Raw genomic sequence first — 21362 nt, 5'->3', positions numbered from 1 at the left:
CACAATTTACTTCAATCTGGTGCAGTAGCCCTCCTCCCCCACCCATACCATACGGTGATGCAGCTAGTCAGAATGCTCTCCATGGTACATTTATCGAAGTTTTAGGTGTTTTAGTTGACAAACCAAATCTCCTAATCTAGTCCAGGATGTATATTTTCCTTCTTATTTACTGCTTTGCACTCTAGAAAGATTAGCTGAGAACTGAAATTGTTGGTATTCAGTATCTGAATTCTGTTGCAGGGTATTGCAACCACACCACTGCACGACCCCATTTTACAAAGTGATGACTGTAACACAAATTACAGCAGCAATTACAGGATTGATGCATCAAAAGAAGAGACAATTTAGATTAAGCACTGGCCAACTTCAATCCCAGGAAACTACAACAATGAGACAGGACAGCCAGCCTTTCATTTTTCTGAACCTTTGAAAGAGCTTTCTATTTAGTCCTCCTACCCTGCTCTTTTTTTTCTGCAGCCCCTTGTTACCTTTCAGTTATTTATCCACTTAATTTCTGAAAGTTATTACTGAATTTGCAATTTACTACACTTTTGGGTCATGACAAATGATGACACTTCAAATTAAATTAAATTAATCTAATTAACCTTTGCTTTGCTTCTATTTACATAGGATTTGCCTAACTTTGAGTACTTCCAGTACTCTCTGATGTTATTCAAAGCAAACAATGGTCTGGTACTTCTCCTCGCTACCCTCCCTTCTACATTCCTAAAAAGTTCCCTGTTTCCTGTTTCACTGACATTCCTACCAGTGCAGCTGAGACCAGAAAGGGTCTTTTAAACCTTAGAAAGAGGCAAAAAAGACAGCAAAATCAAAAAGATAGCACCTTCTCTAAGGAGCCTCTTCAGGCCTTCCTGAAATCCTCGGTCTATGAAGACAATTATTCCAGTGGAATTTGGACCCATTGCCATCCCAGAAGAAAGCAAAGTATTAAGATTCACAAATTTAATAAAAACACCACAGTTTAGGGAAAAAAAGGAATGGTGAATGATTACATACACTGACGGTGCGATTGAAGTGGCAGATGTAGACAACAATAATGGCTGGATGGGTTGAAGAGAGCTTTCCTCTGTGCTATCTGAGAACTCAAATTAGTTTCTGAAGGAAAGTGGAAATAAAGCCTTTGAATGAAGACTTTGTTGTCATTACCATTAAAAGTCAACCACTCTTGAGAAGTACAGAATGAAAATGCAGTTGCAAATTACCAGCATATTTGAAATGGCTGTAATTCCTTAATAACTAGTGTTTAGAGCCATTATGTTCACTCTGCAGGAAGGACAAATAGTTTCCTCATCTGTTAGACATCAAAAGATGCAGAAGTAAATTTGATGGGAAAATTTTATTCAAAAAGAACAAAAAACATTGTGGATATCACTTAGATCACTACTTCTGCCAACGGCATTCTCAGAGTGCACAGTTGGAATCAATGCACTAAAAGACAATATTTCACAAGCCTTGCCATTTGGGGTGAGGTAGTCTCTGGGCATACCATATGGATACAATGAACCCCTGGAACTTCACTTGTTTACATTCATTGATGCCATGAGGATGGGAGGGAAGGCTTGACCTGACATTGCTAAAACAGTAAAAAGAAACAGGCTTAACAGAAATCCCCAACACCTTCATGAGTATAACATTTACCAGTACGGGGATTTTCTGGAGAGAACTGTTCTGCTTGAGTCCTCTGCCAGATCGACCAGAGACGAATATGAACACTTATCCACAGACAAGTTGTGAGAATTTCGAAGAACTACAAGAGATCTTTCTTTCCTGCTTCTACAACAAAATTTTCATGGAACTTTAATTGCCCTCTTAATTTACTCCAATGCAGGAGCCAGAGGTAATTAAGAGTAAGCAAATGTCTGAAAGGGGGCAACTTGATAACCTGATCTTATAACCAGTGAAGGTTTGACCTAATAACTAGCAATTCCATAACCAGTTGATGGTCATGGTAAAAGCATCAGATTTTCAAAAGGCTTTTGACAAGGTCCCACACAGGAGATTAGTGTGCAAACTTAAAGCACATGGTATTGGGGGCAAGGTATTGATGTGGATAGAGAATTGGTTGGCAGACAGGAAGCAAAGAGTGGGAATAAACGGGACCTTTTCAGAATGGCAGGCAGTGACTAGTGGGGTACCGCAAGGCTCAGTGCTGGGACCCCAGTTGTTTACAATATATATGAATGACTTGGATGAGGGAATTAAATGCAGCATCTCCAAGTTTGCGGATGACACGAAGCTGGGCGGCAGTGTTAGCTGTGAGGAGGGTGCTAAGAGGATGCAGGGTGACTTGGATAGGTTGGGTGAGTGGGCAAATTCATGGCAGATGCAATTTAATGTGGATAAATCTGAAGTTATCCACTTTGGTGGCAAAAATAGGAAAACAGATTATTATCTGAATGGTGACCGATTAGGAAAAGGGGAGGTGCAACGAGACCTGGGTGTCATTATACACCAATCATTGAAAGTGGGCATGCAGGTACAGCAGGTGGTGAAAAAAGCCAATGGTATGCTGGCATTTATAGCAAGAGGATTCGAGTACAGGAGCAGGGAGGTACTACTGCAGTTGTACAAGGCCTTGGTGAGACCATGCCTGGAGTATTGTGTGCAGTTTTGGTCCCCTAATCTGAGGAAAGACATCCTTGCCATAGAGGGAGTACAGAGAAGGTTCACCAGATTGATTCCTGGGATGGCAGGACTTTCATACAATGAAAGACTGGATGAACTGGGCTTGTACTCGTTGGAATTTAGAAGATTGAGGGGGGATCTGATTGAAATGTATAAAATCCTAAAGGGATTGGACAGGCTAGATGCAGGAAGATTGTTCCCGATGTTGGGGAAGTCCAGAACGAGGGGTCACAGTCTGAGGATAAAGGGGAAGCCTTTTAGGACTGAGATTAGGAAAAACTTCTTCACACAGAGAGTGGTGAATCAGTGGAATTCTCTGCCACAGGAAACAGTTGAGGCCAGTTCATTGGCTATATTTAAGAGGGAGTTAGATATGGCCCTTGTGGCTACGGGGATCAGGGGGTATGGAGGGAAGGCTGGTACAGGGTTCTGAGTTGGATGATCAGCCATGATCATACTGAATGGCGGTGCAGGCTTGAGGGGCTGAATGGCCTACTCCTGCACCTATTTTCTATGTTTCTATGTTTCTAGTTATTGATACATACATCCTAGCAGAGAAAGGCTGTGCTCTGAAACCACTTTCCAACTAACTTTAGCACCACACTTATCAATTTTGTTGGGAAGGTTAAGGGTATTCACTGCTGACTCTCTGAATGACGCAGTTTAGCATATCCCCGAGCCCTCAATGCTAATCCAGCTCAAAATGATTGGTTGAGAGGTTCCTCTGATCTCTGTCAACTGGAAAATGACTTTAGGGCACTCACAACCCAATTTTAAAGATTAAATTGTCCCTCAAAATATCAGCATCTCTTGGGACTCTCAGAATGGCTGCTACATAAAAGGTGAAAAATTGTGCTGCATCTGTTCTAGATAGAATTAAAAAGCAATCGGAAAACTACGCAGAGCTTTACGCTCCATTGGATCCACACTTTATGAGTGCATCGGATAACAAACTCCGTTACCAGACTTTTGATACTTTATCAAATACCTTTTGAAAGTCCAAATACACAATATTGCTCTTACTATCCTCAATGACCTGTCAATTGTGTTCAGCAGATGTGACTTGCATTTAAAAGTTGAAGTATTGCCCAATCTAACGTTAGGAAACAATTAGAAAATTGATGAGAGGCCAAAAAATTAAAATGGTGCAAGGGGAATGAGAAGACAGACTAAGAGGAACTTCTTTAGTGAAATTATGTTTTTTGGGAGAATGACTTACTTTCGCGGATAGAACGGAAAGAGGCAAAACCCGAGATACCTTTTAAGAGAAAACCAAATGGATTTCGGAGCATGCCTGTTAATTGGCATCATATGGAATATTCTCCATTTATTTGGTGAAGTGTAGCTACATCAACACTTGCGGCACAGCGGGTAGAGCTGTTTTCTCTCAGTACCAGAAGCTTGGGTTCAATGCTAACCTCTGGTGCTGTCTGTGTGGAGTTTGCATGTTCTCTAATATTTTATTGGTTTCCACCCATATCCAAAAACATGCATGTTGTCAGGTTATATAAGCACTGTATAGTGCAGGTGTTGTGTGGGTAGAATCCAGGGGAATAGGAGACTGAATTGAATAGAAGTAGAGTGGGTTTAGTGTAAATTAATGTGGGCCTGCTGAGCCCACTGGCCTGTTTCCATACTGTATGACTCCAAATACTTGATAAACGAGACACCACCCAGAACGAAGCTATCCTCTTGATTCACATTTCCATTTATAAATTTTTAATTTGAATTCTGCCCCATCATATGGACAACACTGACATTTATTATCCAATATCCTTGTGAAGATAGTGACGGGCTCACCTTCTCTAAACTCCGAATGGGCATGGCAAGAATGCTGGAAGTTTGGGAATCATGGGATTTCAAACTAGCAATGACAAAGAAGTGGGTGTAACCTCCCCAGATTACAAACACATGATTTATGTACATCAAGACATATGTTTGGGAGACCGGCAGGATAGATTTCACGGCTACTGCAGGGCTGCATGCATCTTCTGCTGTCTGTGAACTATGGTGGTGGCCACATTTCTTGACTTGTAAACTGCTTGGATTATAAACAATTCGCAGGAACAGAGCCAAGCCATAGCTTGGGGAGTATCTGTGTGTATATTTCCCCAATAGCACCTAGGGTGAACTTGCAGACAATGTGTTTCCATCAATGGACAGCTTTTATCCTATAAGATAGAAGGAACTACAGGTTTCAAAGATGCTGGTGAATTTCTGCAAATTAAATACAAGTTACAATACAGCTTTTGCCTTTTTCATTCCATCTGATGAAACATTCCTTGATCCAACAACCAGAGAAAGAAATTCTACTTAATTTGTCTTCCTACTTTCCTGGTAACCATCTTAACCCAATGCTACAACCATGATAGGGTGATCATGGAAATGATCTTTCCATGATCACCCTATCAATATTCTTGTTAATCATGAATCAAGTGTGCTAGTCAGGAAGGGGACAGAGGTTAAACAGCCAGTGCAGAGTGCCTTTGTGGCCATCTCCTCAGCAACAGGTATACCACTTTGGATACTGTTCAGGAAGGGGGTGACCTAGCAAAGGAAAGTCACAGCAGTCAGGTCTCTGGCACTGAGCCTGGCTCTGTGGCTCAGAAAGGAAAGAGGGAGAAGAGGCAAGTTGTGGTGATAGGGGGTTTGTTAGTTAGGGGAATAGAAAGGAGGTTCTGTGGATGAGAATGAGATTCCTTGATAGTATGTTGTCTCCCGGGTGCCAGCGTCCAGGATATCTCAAATTGAGTCTTCAGCATTCTCAAATGAGAGGGTGAGCAGCCAGAGGTCATGGCCCATGTAGGTATCAATGATATAGGTAGGAAGAGTGATGAGTTTCTGCAAAGTGATTTTAGAGAGTTGGCCGCAAGATTAAAGGGCAGCACCTTCAGCATAGAGATCACAAGATTGCTACCTGTGCCACATGCTAGTGAGGCTAGAAATATGAAGATCATACAGTTTAACATGTGGCTAAGAAGTTGGTGTAGGAGGGAGGGCACCAGATCTTTGGATCACTGGATTGGCTTTCTGGAAGATCAGAATGGTAGTCCATGCATGGAGCCAAAAGAGATGGGGGCAACCTTAAATGGATTTTTTGTATCTGTATTTATTCGGGAGACTGACACAGAGTCTATAGAAGTGAGGTAATCCTATACACATTACAGAGGAGGCGGAAAATTAGGGTAGATAAACCCCAGGCTTGACAATGTGTTCCCTTAGATCTTGTGGGAGGAAAGTGCAGAAATTGCAGGGACCCTAGCAGAGATATTTAAAACATCCTTAGTACAAGCTGAGGTACCAGAGATTTGGAGGATAGCTAATGTTGTTCCGCTGTTTAAGAAAGGCTCTAAAAATAAACCAGGAAATTATAGGCTGGTGAGCCGGACATCAGTAGTGGGAAAGTTATCGGAGGGTATTCTAAGGGACCAGGTATATGAGTAGATGAATAGACATGGACTGATTAGAAATAGTTCGCATGGCTTTGTGCGTAGTAAGTCATACCTAACCAAGCTTATAGAGGGACTGAGCTTATACCAGGAATGTTGATGAAGGCAAGGCAGTGGCTGTTGTCTACATTGACTTTAGCAAGGCATTTGACAAGGCCCCGCATGGGAGGTATGTCAAAAAGGTTCAGTTGCTTGGTATTCAAGTTGAGGTAGTAAATTGGATTAGACATTGGCTTTGTGGGAGAGCCAGAAAGCGGTAGTAAATGGTTGCCTCTCTGACTTGAGACCTGAGACTAGTGGAGTGCTACAGGAATCAGTGCTGGATCTGTTGCTGGTTGTCATCTATATCAATGATCTGGGTGATAATCTGGTAAACTGGATCAGCGAATTCATGGATGATATCAAGATTAGGGGTGTGGTGGAAAGCAAGGAAGTCTATCATGGGATCTGGGTCAGTGGAAAAATGGGCTGGAAAATGGCAGAAGGAATTTAATGCAGCCAAATACGAGGTGTTACATTTTGGTAGGACCAACCAGTAGGTCTTACACAGTGAACTACAGGGCATTGAGGAGTGTGGTAGAATAAATGGATGTGGAAATACAGGTCCATAATTCATTGAAAGTGACGGCTCAGGTAGATAGGGTCATAAAGAAAGGTTTTGGAACCTTGGCCTTCAAAATATTGAGTAGAGGAGAAGGAATCTTATGAGACATTGGAGATTCCTTATTTAGAGTATTAAGTGCAGTTTTGGTCAATTGCCTACAGGAAAGATGTAAATAAGGTTGAACAAGTGCAAAGAAAACTTACAAGAACGTTCCCAGGTCTGGAGGACCTGAGTTATAAGGAAAGATTGATTAGGTTAGGACTTCATTCCTTAGAACATCAAAGATTCAGAGGAGATTTAATGGAGATGTACAAAATTCTGAGGTGTATAGATAGGGTAAACGCAAGCAGCTTTTTCCATTGAGGTTGGGTGAGACTACAACCAGAGGTCATGGGTTAAGTGTGAAAGGTGAAAAGTTTAAGGGGAACATCAGGTTTTCACCTTCTTCACTTAGAAGGTTGTGAGACTGTGGAACGAGCTGCCAGTGCAAGCGGTGCATGAGAGCTCAATTTCAACGTTTAACACAAGTTTGGATAGGTACATGGATGGTTGGGGTGTGGAGGGCTATGGTCTGAGTGCAGATTGATGGGAGTAGGTAGGTTAAATGGTTTGGTATGGACTAGATGGGCTGAAGGGCTTATTTCTGTGCTGTACTTTTCAAAAATCTCTTCTTTACTTTTTCATTGCATCTGGTGAAAATTGTACTAGGATTCCTAATTATTTTTCATAACAACTGTTTCACCTCCCTCTGCAACTAGATCTTTAGCTTCCTGACTAGGAGACCACAGTCAGTGCAAATTGGAAATAACATCTCCTTGCTGACAATTGACACTGTTGCACCTCAAGGATGTGTGCTTATCCCACTGCTCCACTCTCTCTACACCCACGACTGTATGACTAGACACAGTTCAAATGTCATCTATAAATTTGCCGACTATTTTTGGCAGATGTTCAGATGGCAACGAGGAAGCATACAGGAGTGAGATCAGTCAGCTGGTTGAGTGGTGTCACAGCAACAACCTTGCACTCAACATCAGTAAGACAAAGGAATTGATTGTAGACTTCAGGAAGAAGTCGTGGGAACACACACAAGTCCTCACTGAGGGATTAGAAGTGTAAAGGATGAGCAGTTTCAACTTCTGGGATGTCACAGGCTAAATGTAGTGATGCACTCACAAAGGAGACATGTCAGTGGCTATATCTCATCAGGAGTTTGAGGAGAATTGGTCCGTGACCAAAGACACTCGCAAAGTTCTACAGATGTGCCATGAAGAGCTTCTAACTAGAGGGGTAACTGTAAAGGATTGGAAAAAGCTGCAAAAAGTTGTAAACTCAGCCAGCTCCATCATGGGCACTAGCCTCCCCAGCATCCAGGGCATCTTCAAAAGGTGATGCCTCAAAAAGTTGGCATCCATCATTAAGGAACCCCTCACCCATGCACTCTTCTCATTGCAACCGTTGAGGAGGAAATACAGGAGGCTCTAGACACACATTCAATGTGTCAAGAACAGCTTCTTCTCCTCTGCCATCAGATTTCTGAATGGAGAACAAACACTTCCTCAGTATTTCCCCCTTTTCTTTTCTAATTATTTAATTGTTTTCACATATACTTTTTACTGTAATTTATAGTTTTTATTATTATCTATTGCAATGTACTGCTGCCACAAAAACAACAAATTTCATGACATATGCCAGTGATATTAAACCTGTTCCTGATTCACAACATAATGATCCTTATAATCTACATTGCAACTGTAGTTAATGTCTGCTTCTGACCTGAGATCTTCACCTTTATATAAGGTGTTGTCAAAATCACATTGAATGCTTTACTCAGAACAATAAACCAATAAAATCTTTTAGCAAAAGGAGCAATGGCAACTACAATATAACAGAGATCCAGGATCTGCATCTCTGTACCTTTTCATAGAATCGCAACTCGTAATCCAGGATGATTCCATTTGGTTGATCGGGCTGCGGCCACGAGAGTGTGATGCTACTCATTGTGGAGCCCACCTGATGCATGATGGGGACTGTCGAGGGTGCTGCAAAAAAAAACAGACAAACAGAAGTATTACTCTGTGTTTTCTTGCAAACATTTTAGAATAACCTGAACACCAGACCTGCAAATGCAGTTCAAACCATGGCTGGTAATCAAGTTCCTGTTTACCACACTTTCTTGTGGAAGAAAATTGTTGTGTATTTAATATTTCAGTAATATTGTATTGCTTGATTAAGCATTCTTGTTCATTTAAATAATTAATTATGGGTTATATGTAAAAGTATGTGAATGGCATCAGTTGTTATACAACTACATCATGCTTGCGTGTCTCACCAAAAGTAAAAATGAATCTAAGCACATGCATTCCAGACTCTCTGTTTTTTTTCAATTAGATTTATGTTTTTGAGTTACAAAACATAACAGGAATGTTAACTTTAAAGTTGAGGGAATGGTCAGGAACAACATGATGGACATTAAAAATAAATACAAAGAACATCAGACTCTTTCACAGAAATAAACACATCGACAAGTATTGTTTGAAGCTGAGAGAAGGGGAAAAATGACTTACATTGCAGCCAGTGGTGTGTGTGGTTGAATTTCCATTTATATGCAGTAGTGGAGTGCCCCTGTTGGGAACTCCATTTAGCCCAAAATGAGTTTGACTGTTATTTTTAAGAAAAGTTCTGAATGCGTTTTCCATTGAGACAAGGTGAAAATTTTCCCTAACTATAACCAATTCATTATGGTTGAAAAGCTCATAGCAATAATGGTGAGGTTCTGTGGGTTGAATTGAAGCACACTAAATATTCATTTGGTGCTTCCTAGGAATCTGTGGGACATACTTCGGTGATTGTGGCTCTTCATTGTAAGCTATACATAATGGAAGAAAAGGGAGAAAACTGACAACTTGCACAATTTATTATCTATTAATGTTAGCAATAGTTCCTCTGTGTGAATTTCTGCTCGTGCTTGGACATGTTTACATCCACCATGTTGAAAGAAAACAGGGAAGAGCTAGAACACAAGCAAAAGTTCAGCTGCCAGGCACAAAGAGAGAAATGGGTCAGCAGTGTTTCAGGAGGAAACTGAAACCCAGAAATTACAAGAACATCGTCTGAGAACACAAGCTGAAACCTCATAGTGTGATGTTGACACTGCTTCTTTCAACTTGTGTCCAAGCCTCTAGTTATTATATTCCTGAGGGTCTGATGCAATTATTCCACTGCTTTGGAGAATTTGGAATCAAGGGTCTTTTGTTTTTAAAGACCATCTCCTATGCACTCAGAATACTGAGCACCCTGCTCTCTCTCCACCTGTGCTTATAGGTATGCCTGGCATGGTTTGAGATTCCCAGAATCTGTGAGTGATATTGTTACTTTCTTCCAGAATGAAGTGACCCTGACTCTCTCCCATTAGAAAATGATCACTAAATATGAAGATTCCAGTTGTTCATTTCTCTCAGCTTGTAATGTTTGTGCTCATGTCAGATTGTGTGAGATACTGTTATGACGCACATATATTCTGGTTTAGTCAAAATAATACTAAGAATTAGATCAGCTAATATGTGGAGAGGATAGATTCAAACTCCTTTCTCTGTAAAATATTTCCCAGCATCTGAACTGCTGAAGCATTGTTTTAAGCTCCAGATTTCAGCATTTGCAGTTTCTAGTCTCTTCATTAGACTTTGAGTCATAAAGCAATATAGCACAGAAGCAAGTCCTGTGGCACACCCTGTCTATCCATACATACCAGCCTTCAAGTACTTATCTAAATTAATTCTACTTACCAACAGTCTGAAACCATCTATACATTGGTAATTCAAGTGCTCACTTAGATGAGAGTTCTGAAAGTACCCGCTTCCATCATCTACTCTACCCCCCCCCCGCCTCCAGTATTCTTAAAAGCGCTGACATTTCCCTTGACTAAGTTTAGCAGTCACCAACAATTTTTGGTCTCTTAAACTGAGTGGTCTCATACTTATTCCTGAAGTCTGCTAAATGGAAGGATTTTTTTTAAATTAGTGAGAAATAGCATTGGAGTTAAAGCTGGTAAGTACTGTGTGATCCTCTTGGTCCTATTACTGTTGAGAACAGGTTAGACTGAGTACATAGTGTTTTAGGTACGAGGAGGGCATGAACATTATTTAACCAGTGCAGGGTTATACGCTATGATGTCTGTTATGCAGTAAACCTCCAATAATTCAGTGTGTTTGAGAGTCTGGTGTGGCAGACAAGCAGACATTCTGAACTGTAAAACAAACTGCTGGATGAACTCAATTGAGTGAAAGGAATAGTTGGCGTTTCAGAGTGAGAGACCCTGAATCACAGCAGTTCTTCCAGCAGTTCATTTTTTTTTAGCTCCATGTTACAGATCTGCCATTTCTTTTGTCTTCAGATTTTCTAGATCATTGGATTTAATTTCTATTTCTAATTTACTTATCTTCTTGGTGGTAGACAAATTGATAATAAAGTTTCCAGTGAATCAAAGGGGGCATGGGAACTGGGGCCTGGTGAGTGGAAAAGGAGTGTAGAACTGTAGCCCCAGGGAATACAAAGGAAGTGTGGTAGTCATCACTCACTGAGCCAGACGATAAACCATTGGGATTTCCAAATATCATGTAGTGGATTACTGAAGTTTTAACGTAATGGCACCCTGTCCTATCTGTCGGTTTAGAAATGGGAAGACAGCATCTATTGTGTGTGTAGGTGTTATGTTTCCATTCAGGCTGATGAATGCCGATTCAAAAAGCAGTGATTTTTGATCATTTTGTTTTTAGTTACAAATTAAAACACAGTTTTGTAGTACTGTAGTAACATTGGTAGTGTTCTAATTTGTTCTGTATTTCATTTAAAGACACAATTTGTTACTCAGTTAAATGGTAGTTTGCCTTATTTATACCTTTTTAACTATTTCTATGAATCTTCAGCTAATTGGAGCAGCTGTTTAATTGGGCCAATATTTATGTGCCTAGTTCATGTATGCCTTTGACCTTGTGGTGATCTGTTACACGTCTGCACTTAGATACAACTCAAACCTGATTAACACCAATTTTTCTAACTTTAGTAACCACCTCCTGTCTCTCTTTCTTACCCTTAATCCACCAGCCACCATCACCCATCTCTTTCCACTTCCCCACCCCACCTTCACCATCCACCAATCATCCACACATTGCCTCTGTCATTCTCCAGTCACCCGCTTCTCTATATTCCATCTATCACCTCAGAGTTTCTTTCCCAATCTTCCCCTTCCCTCAGCTACATATCAGTCCTCAGCTGGATCTACCTCTCACATGCTCCTATCTCCATCTTTTTAAATAGGCTACCTCCCCTCTTTCTTTCCAGTCCTGATTAAGGGTTCTTAACCTAAAACATTGACTGTTCATTTCCCTCCATAGTTGCTGCCTGACCCACTAAGTTCCTCCAGTTTTTTTGTGTGTTGCTCTGGGTTTCCAGCATCTGCAGTCTCGTGTCTACATCTTTTAGAGCTCTCTGCACATTACTTGACAAAGAAGTTCAAATGCCACACTGGCCTCAGAGGAAGATTGAGAAAAGAATTAAAGGTGCCTGAAACAGTGAGGTTGTGAACCCACTGAGTGGATCTCAAATCAGTTACATAACTTCACTGTGCAGACGGTAAACAGAAACTCTTGACTTTTAGGCTTGAACATTGGAGAAAGAAAGGCTGATGTATGGAACCACTGGGTTAAGGCTCATAGCTGTTAAAAGTAGTTGCTCACAAACATCAGGAGTCCATGATAAAGAGCGAGAGTCCTTCACTTTCTATGTTGATATTCTAACAAATAAAAAATGCTGCTGAATTTGAAGGAGAAGTTTAAAAGGTGCTTGCTCAAGTTCAACCCAGTAACAGCAATCTTAGTTTGGATATGATCACCCCTTCAGCACAGCCTCGGTACCATGCAAGGCAAAGGATGTTTAATTTGATAAGATGACAGAAAGATCGCTAAAACACCTTAAACTACTTCGCAGATTGTAGAATGTTACCAGTCCTGGACAGAAACTAAAGGTCAGGTGAGATGAGTGGCCTTTTTCACCGTATGTAATAAGGAAAGGAAAAGTCTGAAAATATATTCTGATAGCAGGCAGAAACCCTGGGTCAGATAACGATCAAATAATGAAACTACCTGATGACACAAACATACTAATTCTGTCAGGGGTAGGTTAGTTCAAGGAATGGAGAGATGTAGTTAGTGTGAGCGTTTTACAACTAGGTCTAGAGAAGCTTCCACAAGAATATTATGGACTGATACACACCACCATGAAGGAGTGACTCCACTGTGGAATTGCTGATCAGATGGGAATGGCATGGTGTATTGGCGATTTCTGCTGGACATCACCATAACACTGAAAGCTCCTCATCATGGAGGAACACACCATGTTGGAGTAATAAAACCAGCACAGGGTACAGGACCTCTGTGCATCTACCAGAGCTCTTCTCTCAAAGTACCAGCATCCCAGCTTCCATCCAATCTCAAGTACTATGTGTGAAGTTTGCACATTCTCCCTATGACTGCAAGGTTTTCTCCCACATCCCTTTAATGTGTGAGCTGATAGGTTAATGGGCTACTGTAGTCCGTAGATAGGTGGTGAACTTGTGGGTATTTAATGGGAATGTGAAGAGATGAGTGTAAATCGATGTTTGATGTTGGTGTGCATTCAGTGGACCAGGAGTCTGTTTCCCTGTTGTTTGATTAAATGGCTCTGTCTGAGTCTCACTCACATGCTAAAGCTTGCATTGATGTCTCCAATTACGTATCTGGGCAGTGATAAACCTGACGACAAACAATGACCAGGAAAGACTAGTAACATTCAGTGTGTGCACATTGGCAATGAGCAAGAGAATCTCGACCCAACTATAGAACCAAGCATTGGCAATTATATTTGGGATCCCACAGTCTCATTTCTTCACCTTAGCAGGTCATTGCCCACAAAGTTTCATCAGCCATTAATGCAACAGAGGGATATAGTACAGAAATAGACTCCTTGACCCATCAAGTCCATTTTAACCATCATTAATCCAACTGTACACGAATCCTGTCCAAATTCATATTCCCATCAACTCTCTCAGATTCTACCACAGACCTACACATCGGTGGCATTTTTGTGGCCAGTTTTTGTAATGCTGGAGGAATGGGGAGGAAGTCACACAGTTGTAAAGAACTTGAAGACTCAACACAGCCAGCACCAGAGGTCTGGATAGAACCTGGTTCACTCTCTGCTGCTCCTTGTCTCTCACATCTCATCAGCTATCCTTTCTTTCTTCTGCTACTCAACAACACAACAGCAGCATATCTTTGGGATGTGGGATGTAAATGGAGCATCCAGAGGAAATCTATGTACTCACAAAGAGCAACATCCACACAGACAGTGTTGGAGGTCAGGGTGAAAGAGCTGTGAGGTGCCACCATTTGTAGTCCGGATCACCTGGGGTAAAGAGGTATTTTTGGAGTCAAGTCTGTAATTTGCACAAAGCCAGTTTTGAGGATGCAACATGACATGGAATGTTGAGCTTGCTATGCCAGATACCGTTATACATACACTAAACCAGCCACAGAGAGCAAAACGTGCAGAAGGGGTTAGTTTTACTGTAACAATGGTAAGGTCAGGGAGACTGAAGCTGAGAAACTCAGCATTAAATCAAGCAAATGACTAGACTGATTCCACTGAGATCTTTGGATGATAATCTAAAGCCTTTTCATTCGAGTTTACAAACTGTGCACTGGTCAATGCTGCATCAACTGTACCAGAGTAGTTACACCCAGAGAGCTCTGAAGCACAATAATGGAAGATATTTACTTTGAGCAGTACAATGAAGGCCTCTGACCTGGGTAGACAACAAGCATCCGGAAAAGTTAATCAACGTGCAGAGCCTACAATGGGGCCAGTCCACAGCTGCTGACAGCAGCACTCCAATTGTGAGAGTGAGTTAGAAGGCATTCCACTGAGTCCACAGAGACCATTCGGGAAAGGTGTGCACACCTCCCTTGTGTTGGTGCACAGTCAATTCAGGAATGAGCTGAGGCAAGTGGGTCCCACACTACTGCTGAATGCACTTCAGAAAAACTCAGATTTCAGATCCAATTCATGTGCCTTCTTTTCCAAATAATTTTAAGAACTTTGAACTCATATGATAAAGTTGGAATGGTGGAAATTTAATTCAGATTTATTATCAGCCCAGGTCTCAGGATACCTGTTTCACTGAGACAAGCGCTAGTCACTGAATGTCTATCTGTTTCTCACTAAAAAGTTACAGGAATTAAGAATTATGCATTGCCATAGACTGCATAGCCTGGCAGAAACTCAGCTTGATAACTGGGCTTTCTCTCTCCGCTGTTACCCCTTACTTACTAAGGAGGAGAAGGAGTGATTAAAACCGAGCTGATATGCTGGGATTTTTTGCTTTTTTTAATGAAAATTCTTCTCTGGCAGAAACACATTAATCAGGCTGTATCTCACGTTTACCACTGAGGTCCCATGAGAGACAATTCAAGTTATTTCTGAAATTGTCAATTAAGGTTTCAATTCAGTGTCAGTATCTGGTTGATCAGTGGCCTCAATAAATACAAAGGACTGTTCCTGTTTCCTTCCTCCTTCTTTGATTTTAAATGTCAGTAATTTTGTTGGAGAATGCTGGTGAGTGTGAGGTGTGTTTAATCACTGTGTAGAGCCCTGAAGGTCAGGTTAGGTTTTGTCAGCATGAAATACCAGTGGTGCAAGCTGAACGAGAGTACTAAAGACAAGGAAATGTATGAAAGAAATGGCTCTATCAGGGGTCTAATCACCATGTTGTCAAGCCTCAGTCTTAGTATCTGAAGCCAACTGCCTGACATTTCCATCTGCGCATTCATACTACAGGTATACAGCATGCAATCAGCAGTGATTACACAAGGATCACAGAGGCAAGCAAGATGCCTTATGACACACAGGAGGATGTCTATTCAAAGGGGAAAGTGCTGTGATAATATTTTTTCATGCTCTAATCCTTGCCACAGACTGAATCCTGCTTAGTGTACAATTAATTTACACATAATCTTAAACAACAAACCAGCAGCTGCAGAGTAACATTTACAAGCTGCATTGCAGCAACTTGCCAAATGTGCCACCAAACTTGTGACCTCTAACATCTCAAAGCCTAAGGGCAGCAAGGGACACCACCTGCTGGTCCCTTACTAAGCACATCGTCCCAGCTATGGAAAATATCGACACTTGTCTATCATCCCAATGACACAATGGATCCCAGTCCTGCAGGAATACATCTACTAGCAATCTACATTTCTGGTTCTACATAGGCTACAGGCAGTATAGGATCAGAAACCCCTTTGAATCCCAGAGTCATTCTTATCTGCAGAATAAGGAAGGAAATATTCTCAATATGAGAGGTAGAGAGTTTCTTTCTCCACAGATACTGCTCCAGCTACTGAGTACTTCCAGCATTTTTGTATTTTGATTTTGTATTTTGATTGTACTTTGATGTATCTAATTATTTGCGAGCCTTTTAATATGGTATTTACAAAAAATAATTTATATTATTGACATTGTTTATTTTCTGTTTGTTTTATGCCTGATGCTAGATAAGGCTCCATCCCATGCTATGCCTCTGTCAGGACCTGCTGGTAGGCAGGGCCTCCTTTTCGAGGCTTTTTCACCAACTGGACCTGGCTGCTCAATTCCAGGGTGAAGAGGGTTAGTGAGACCAGCCCTCCACTCTGAGAAGTTAAGCAGAGGCAAGTGGGTTCCATGGTGGAGAGTAGAGACTGGGGGCAAGAAGGTTGGCCTGATATGTTTAAAAGGTCCTGTTGAAAGAGGGATAAAGAGTTCATGGAGATACAAGAGACTACTGATTCAGAAATCTGGAATGATAAACAATCTGCTGGAGATCACTGGGGTAACAGCATCCGCAGGAGGAAAGTAATGAAGAGGCTACAGCAGATGCTGGAAACAACGGATTCTGGAGCAAAAATCAAAATAGTGCAGGAACTCAGAAGGCAGTCAGGGTCTGGGGTAAAATGGACACCCAATACCCAGATGAAGATCGAGACAGTCAGGGTCTGGAGTAAAATGGACACCCAATACCCAGATGAAGATCGAGACAGTCAGGGTCTGGGGTAAAATGGACACCCAATACCCAGATGAAGATTAAGACAGTCAGGGTCTGGGGTAAAATGGACACCCCAATACCCAGATGAAGCTTGAGACACTGGAGACCATACAGAGTATGGGTGTATTTTCTTTAAGTATTAGACAGCATAGCTTTAAGGTGAGATTTACAGGGAAGTTTTCTACACACAGAGTGGTTTATGCTGGGATGAGCTGCCAGAGGAGATGGTTGAAACAGATACAATTACAATGGTTAAGAGACATTTGGACAAGCACATGAATGGGCTGCGAATAGATTGTGTGCAGCCAAGGGGAATTAGTTTGAGCAGCATCATGGTTAGGACTGACCTGTTGAGCAGATTTTCTGCTGTTCTATGTTGTATGATCTTTCAAAATAGCATCAACAGTGCTTTGCATTCTCTTTCCACAGAAAAGGAGAGCATGGGCACTGTATCCTGGTGACTAGCCACAGTACTGATGCCTAGGATGGCACTGGGGTTGTTGTGTACAGGTGACTGGGCAGTGTATTGATGCCTAGGATGGCGCTGGGGTTGTTGTGCACTGGCAGTGACAAGTTCAGCAGGGCTGACATTACCCCTCAGTTAGGTTGAGGTTCTCAACATCTGTATGAGGTTCCTCCTCTTCCCCCCCACCCCAACTCTCTCCAGTGTCAACCCTCATTTCAACTGTCTGATGGCCTGACAGATACGTTTAATGGCCAACTGTAAGCCCACCTTGCAGTCGTCTCGAACGTAGCACGTCCACTAATCCCAAAGACCCAATGAACTGACTTTTAGTGACCCAGGGTCCTGACTGATATAAACCTTTCACCCTCACTGCCCTCTCCTCACCCCCTACATGGGTGCCAGATTTGGCTCAGGTAGAGCTCCTCTCTGCTCTATTCTTTCCCTGGAATTCCGAATGTTTCTTCATCTTTGTACACAGTGCATTCCACATCTGATCACCTGCTGTAATGTGCCATAGGGGTTCAGCTGGCTGGTCACTGCCTCATAGCCCCAATAAGCCTGATTCATTTCTGATCTTAGTGCAGTCTGTGGTGAGTCGGTACGTTCTCCCCATGACAATCTGCATTGCTTCCAGGAGCTCTGCTTTTCTCCCAGGGTGGCCAGATTTTTTGAAGTGCACAAGACCATAAGACATAGAGTAGATACAGGCCATTCAACCCACTGAGTCTGCTCTGCCATTCCATCATGGCTGATTGATTTTCTCTCGGAACCCCTTTCCCCTACCATCTCTCCATACCCTTCACCATCCTTACTCATTGAGAAACTATCAGCGTCTGCTTTAAATATAATCAATTGTCTCCGCAGCTATCTGTGGCAATGAATTTCCCAGATTCACCACCCTCTGGCTGAAGAAATTCCTCTTCATCTCTTTTCTAAGGGGACGTCCTTATATTCCCAAGGCTGTGTCTGCTGGTTCTAGACTTCCCAACTATTGGAAACATCCTCTCCATGTCCACTCTATCGAGACTTTTCCACATTCAGTATGTTTCAGTGATATCCCCCCCCCCCCCACCGCTTCTTCTAAACTCCAGCAAATACAGGACAAACTCTCCTCAGAAACTAATCCTTTCATTCCCGGAATAATTCTCATAAACCTCCTCTAGAACGTCTCTAATGCCAGAACATCCTTTTTTAGATATGGGCCCAAAGCTACTCACAATAATACTTATGTGTCAGACCAATGCCTTATAATAGATACAGTACTTGCTTTTATATTTATCTTCTTGAAATGAATACAGTATTAGATACAGTACTTGCTTTTATATTTATCTGCTTGAAATGAATGCTAACATCGCACTTGCCTTCGTTACTGATTCAGCCTGAATGCTAACTTTTATGGAATCCTGCATTAGGACTTCCAAGTCCCTTTTTGCCTCTGATTTTGGAATTCATTCTCTGTTCAGAAAAGAGATTACACCTTTAATCATTCTGCCAAAGTGCATGACCATATACTTCCCGATGCTGTATTCCATTTGCCACTTTTTTTGCCCATTCTCATAACCAGCCCAAATCTTTCTAAAGACTCTGCTTCCTCAACATGACCAGACCCTCCACTTATTTTTGTATTATCTGCAAACTTGGCCACAAGGCAATCAATTCCATCACCCAAATCATTGCCTTCTAATGTGAAAAAGAGTACACTCAACATCGACCCTTGTGGAACACCACTACTCTGGTGGTCAACCAGAAAAATCTCCCCTTAATCCCACCCTTGGCCTTCTGCCAATCATTCAGTCATCTGTCCATTCTCGTAGCTTTCCAGTAATATCACAGGCTCTTTTAAAGAGGAAGTGGATAAGTTTTTTAAAGATCATTGAACTGAGGGCTTTGGGGATCTGGCAGTAGAAGGACAGGAGACCTGGGCAGATCAGCAATGATTATATTGAATGGAATGGCAGGCGTAAGGAGCCAAGTGCCCTGCTTCAGTTTCTGTTTTCCTCTCTTGTGGGTTGGTATGTTAATTGGCCATTTTGTGTGTGTGAAAGTGAGAATGTGTGCATATGCGAGTGTGAGTGTGTGTGTGTGTGTGCGCGAGAGAGAGTGTGTGCATACGAGTGTGTTTGTGAGGGAGCATATGTATGTCTGAGTATGAATGTGTGTACGTGTAAGAGTGTTGTATGTGTGTGTGTGTGAATGTATGTGTAAGTACGTGTGAGTATGTCCGTATGAGACTATATGTGTGTGAGTGTGAATGTGTGTAACTGCGTGAGTTTGTGTGTATGTGTGAGACTGCATGAGAGTGTGAATGCAAGAGTATGTGAGTTAGAGTGAGTGTGTGAATGTGTGTGCTTGTGTGTGAGAGAGAGTATGAATGTGTGCATGTGTGTATCAGAGTTTGTGAGTGTGTGTGTGTCTGTGTGTGTATATATGAATGAATGTATGTGTGGGAGTGTGTGTGTGTGTGTGTGTGTGTATGTATATGTGTGTGTATGAATGTGTGTGTGGGAATGGGCGTGTGCGTGTGTGTGTGGTGGGATCTGGGGACCTGATGGGAATGTGGGGAGAATAAATAAATAAATAAGATTAGTGTAAATGGGATGTTGATGGTTGCTGTGGACTTGCTGAGTGGAAGGTCATTTCAAATCTGTGACCCTATGACTCCTAACTTTAAGAAGGGTCTCGGCCCAAAACGTCGACTATACCTCTTCCTTAGAGATGCTGCCTGGCCTGCAGAGTTCACCAGCAACTTTTATGTGTGTTGCTAAAATTAAAATCTGTTTTCCTTACTATTTGATTCACTATGAGTGCTTAACATTCATGACTCTCTATCTTGGGTCATTAAACAGTACGTCTTACTATTTTTAAAAGGGATTTATTTAATTTTGGACCTACTGAAAACAACTGAGTTTGTGTTTGAACCTTTAATCGTTTCTACACAACACCTTTAATGGACAAATCAGTAAGCCTACTGCAGATTGATGAAGATATGTCTAACGTGTTGTAATATGACTATTTAGAGAAATAGTTCTGTGCACCCATGCTAATCAAATTGCTTATCTGAGCTCATCCCATTTGCCTGCATTTGGCCTGTATCCCTCTCATCCCTTCTTATCATGGACCTGAGCAAATGCCTATTTAACATTGTCACTGAACCTGCCTCTGGCAGTTCATTCCGTTTATCCACTGTGTGAAAACATTGCCCTTTTTTGAATGTTTTGATTTACTACCCAGAGATCCGGTGACCTTTCATGGAAGAAAATGAAACATAATTTTTAACTACTTGGAAAATGGTGATGCCTCATGAATGAATGACATTATGCTTAGCTTCAACTATCAGTGTACAGACTATTAAACAGCCATTTTTCAATCCAGGTAATCACAGCAACAGATAGTGTTCAATCATCTCCCAGCTGGAAATAACTGTTACTTATCATACAAATTTTCCGAATCCTAAAAGATAAATCAAATTTCCTCTGACTGAATTTGTACGGGTAGGAATTATTTCGTGATATTAATAAATTTAAGTACGTGATAACTGCGGCGTTTAAAATTCTCCAAAACCAGCTGCTCAGATGTCGACATTTCTCATCTCTCTGCTCTCAGGAAATGGAGTCACAGAATCATACAGGATAGAAACAGGGCCTTTGGCCCAAATGAAGGATTCCCAACCAATTTTATGCCATGGATTAATACCATTAAGCAAGGGGTCCATGGCCCAGCTAATCCAAGCTGACCAAGAGTCCCAACTAAGCCAGTCACATTTGGCCCTTATCCCACTGCAGCTTTCCTATCCATGGACCCGACCAAGTATCTTTTAATGTCTAATTCAGTCATTGAAGGGTCAACTGCCAATCCTATAACAATCCCAATTTTTACTCTCCCCAATTTCTCAACAACTCCCGCCAGATTCTATACACCAGAGGCAGTTTACAGTGGGCAATTGACTCTGTAACCCATGTCTTTGGGTTGAGAAAGGAAATCAGAGGGTGTGGAGGAAATCCCTGAAGTTACTCCACACTGTCAGCATTCAAGTTCAGGAATAGATCTGTTAGCTAACTATGCTGCCCATGTTATCCAAGTGCA

General features: G+C 41.7%; 1 protein-coding gene across 3 annotated transcripts in view; it reads right to left on the bottom strand.

The window, feature by feature from the left end:
* ephb1 (EPH receptor B1) overlaps positions 1-21362 on the bottom strand; it is a 774921-nt gene that overhangs the window by 262726 nt on the left and 490833 nt on the right. For all 3 annotated transcript variants that reach the window (XR_011885740.1, XR_011885741.1, XM_072255851.1), the window contains exon 6: positions 8617-8741. Coding sequence is in view for 1 of the 3 variants with exons in the window: in XM_072255851.1 (XP_072111952.1) it covers positions 8617-8741 (125 nt within the window). In the remaining 2 variants the exon portion in view is untranslated. The remainder of the gene's footprint in view (positions 1-8616; positions 8742-21362) is intronic.

The sequence above is a fragment of the Mobula birostris genome, chromosome 4 (assembly GCF_030028105.1).
Source record: "Mobula birostris isolate sMobBir1 chromosome 4, sMobBir1.hap1, whole genome shotgun sequence".
Lineage (NCBI taxonomy): Eukaryota > Metazoa > Chordata > Chondrichthyes > Myliobatiformes > Myliobatidae > Mobula > Mobula birostris.
Note: the sequence above shows the minus strand (reverse complement) of the source record. Positions and strands in the feature narration are given on the sequence as shown.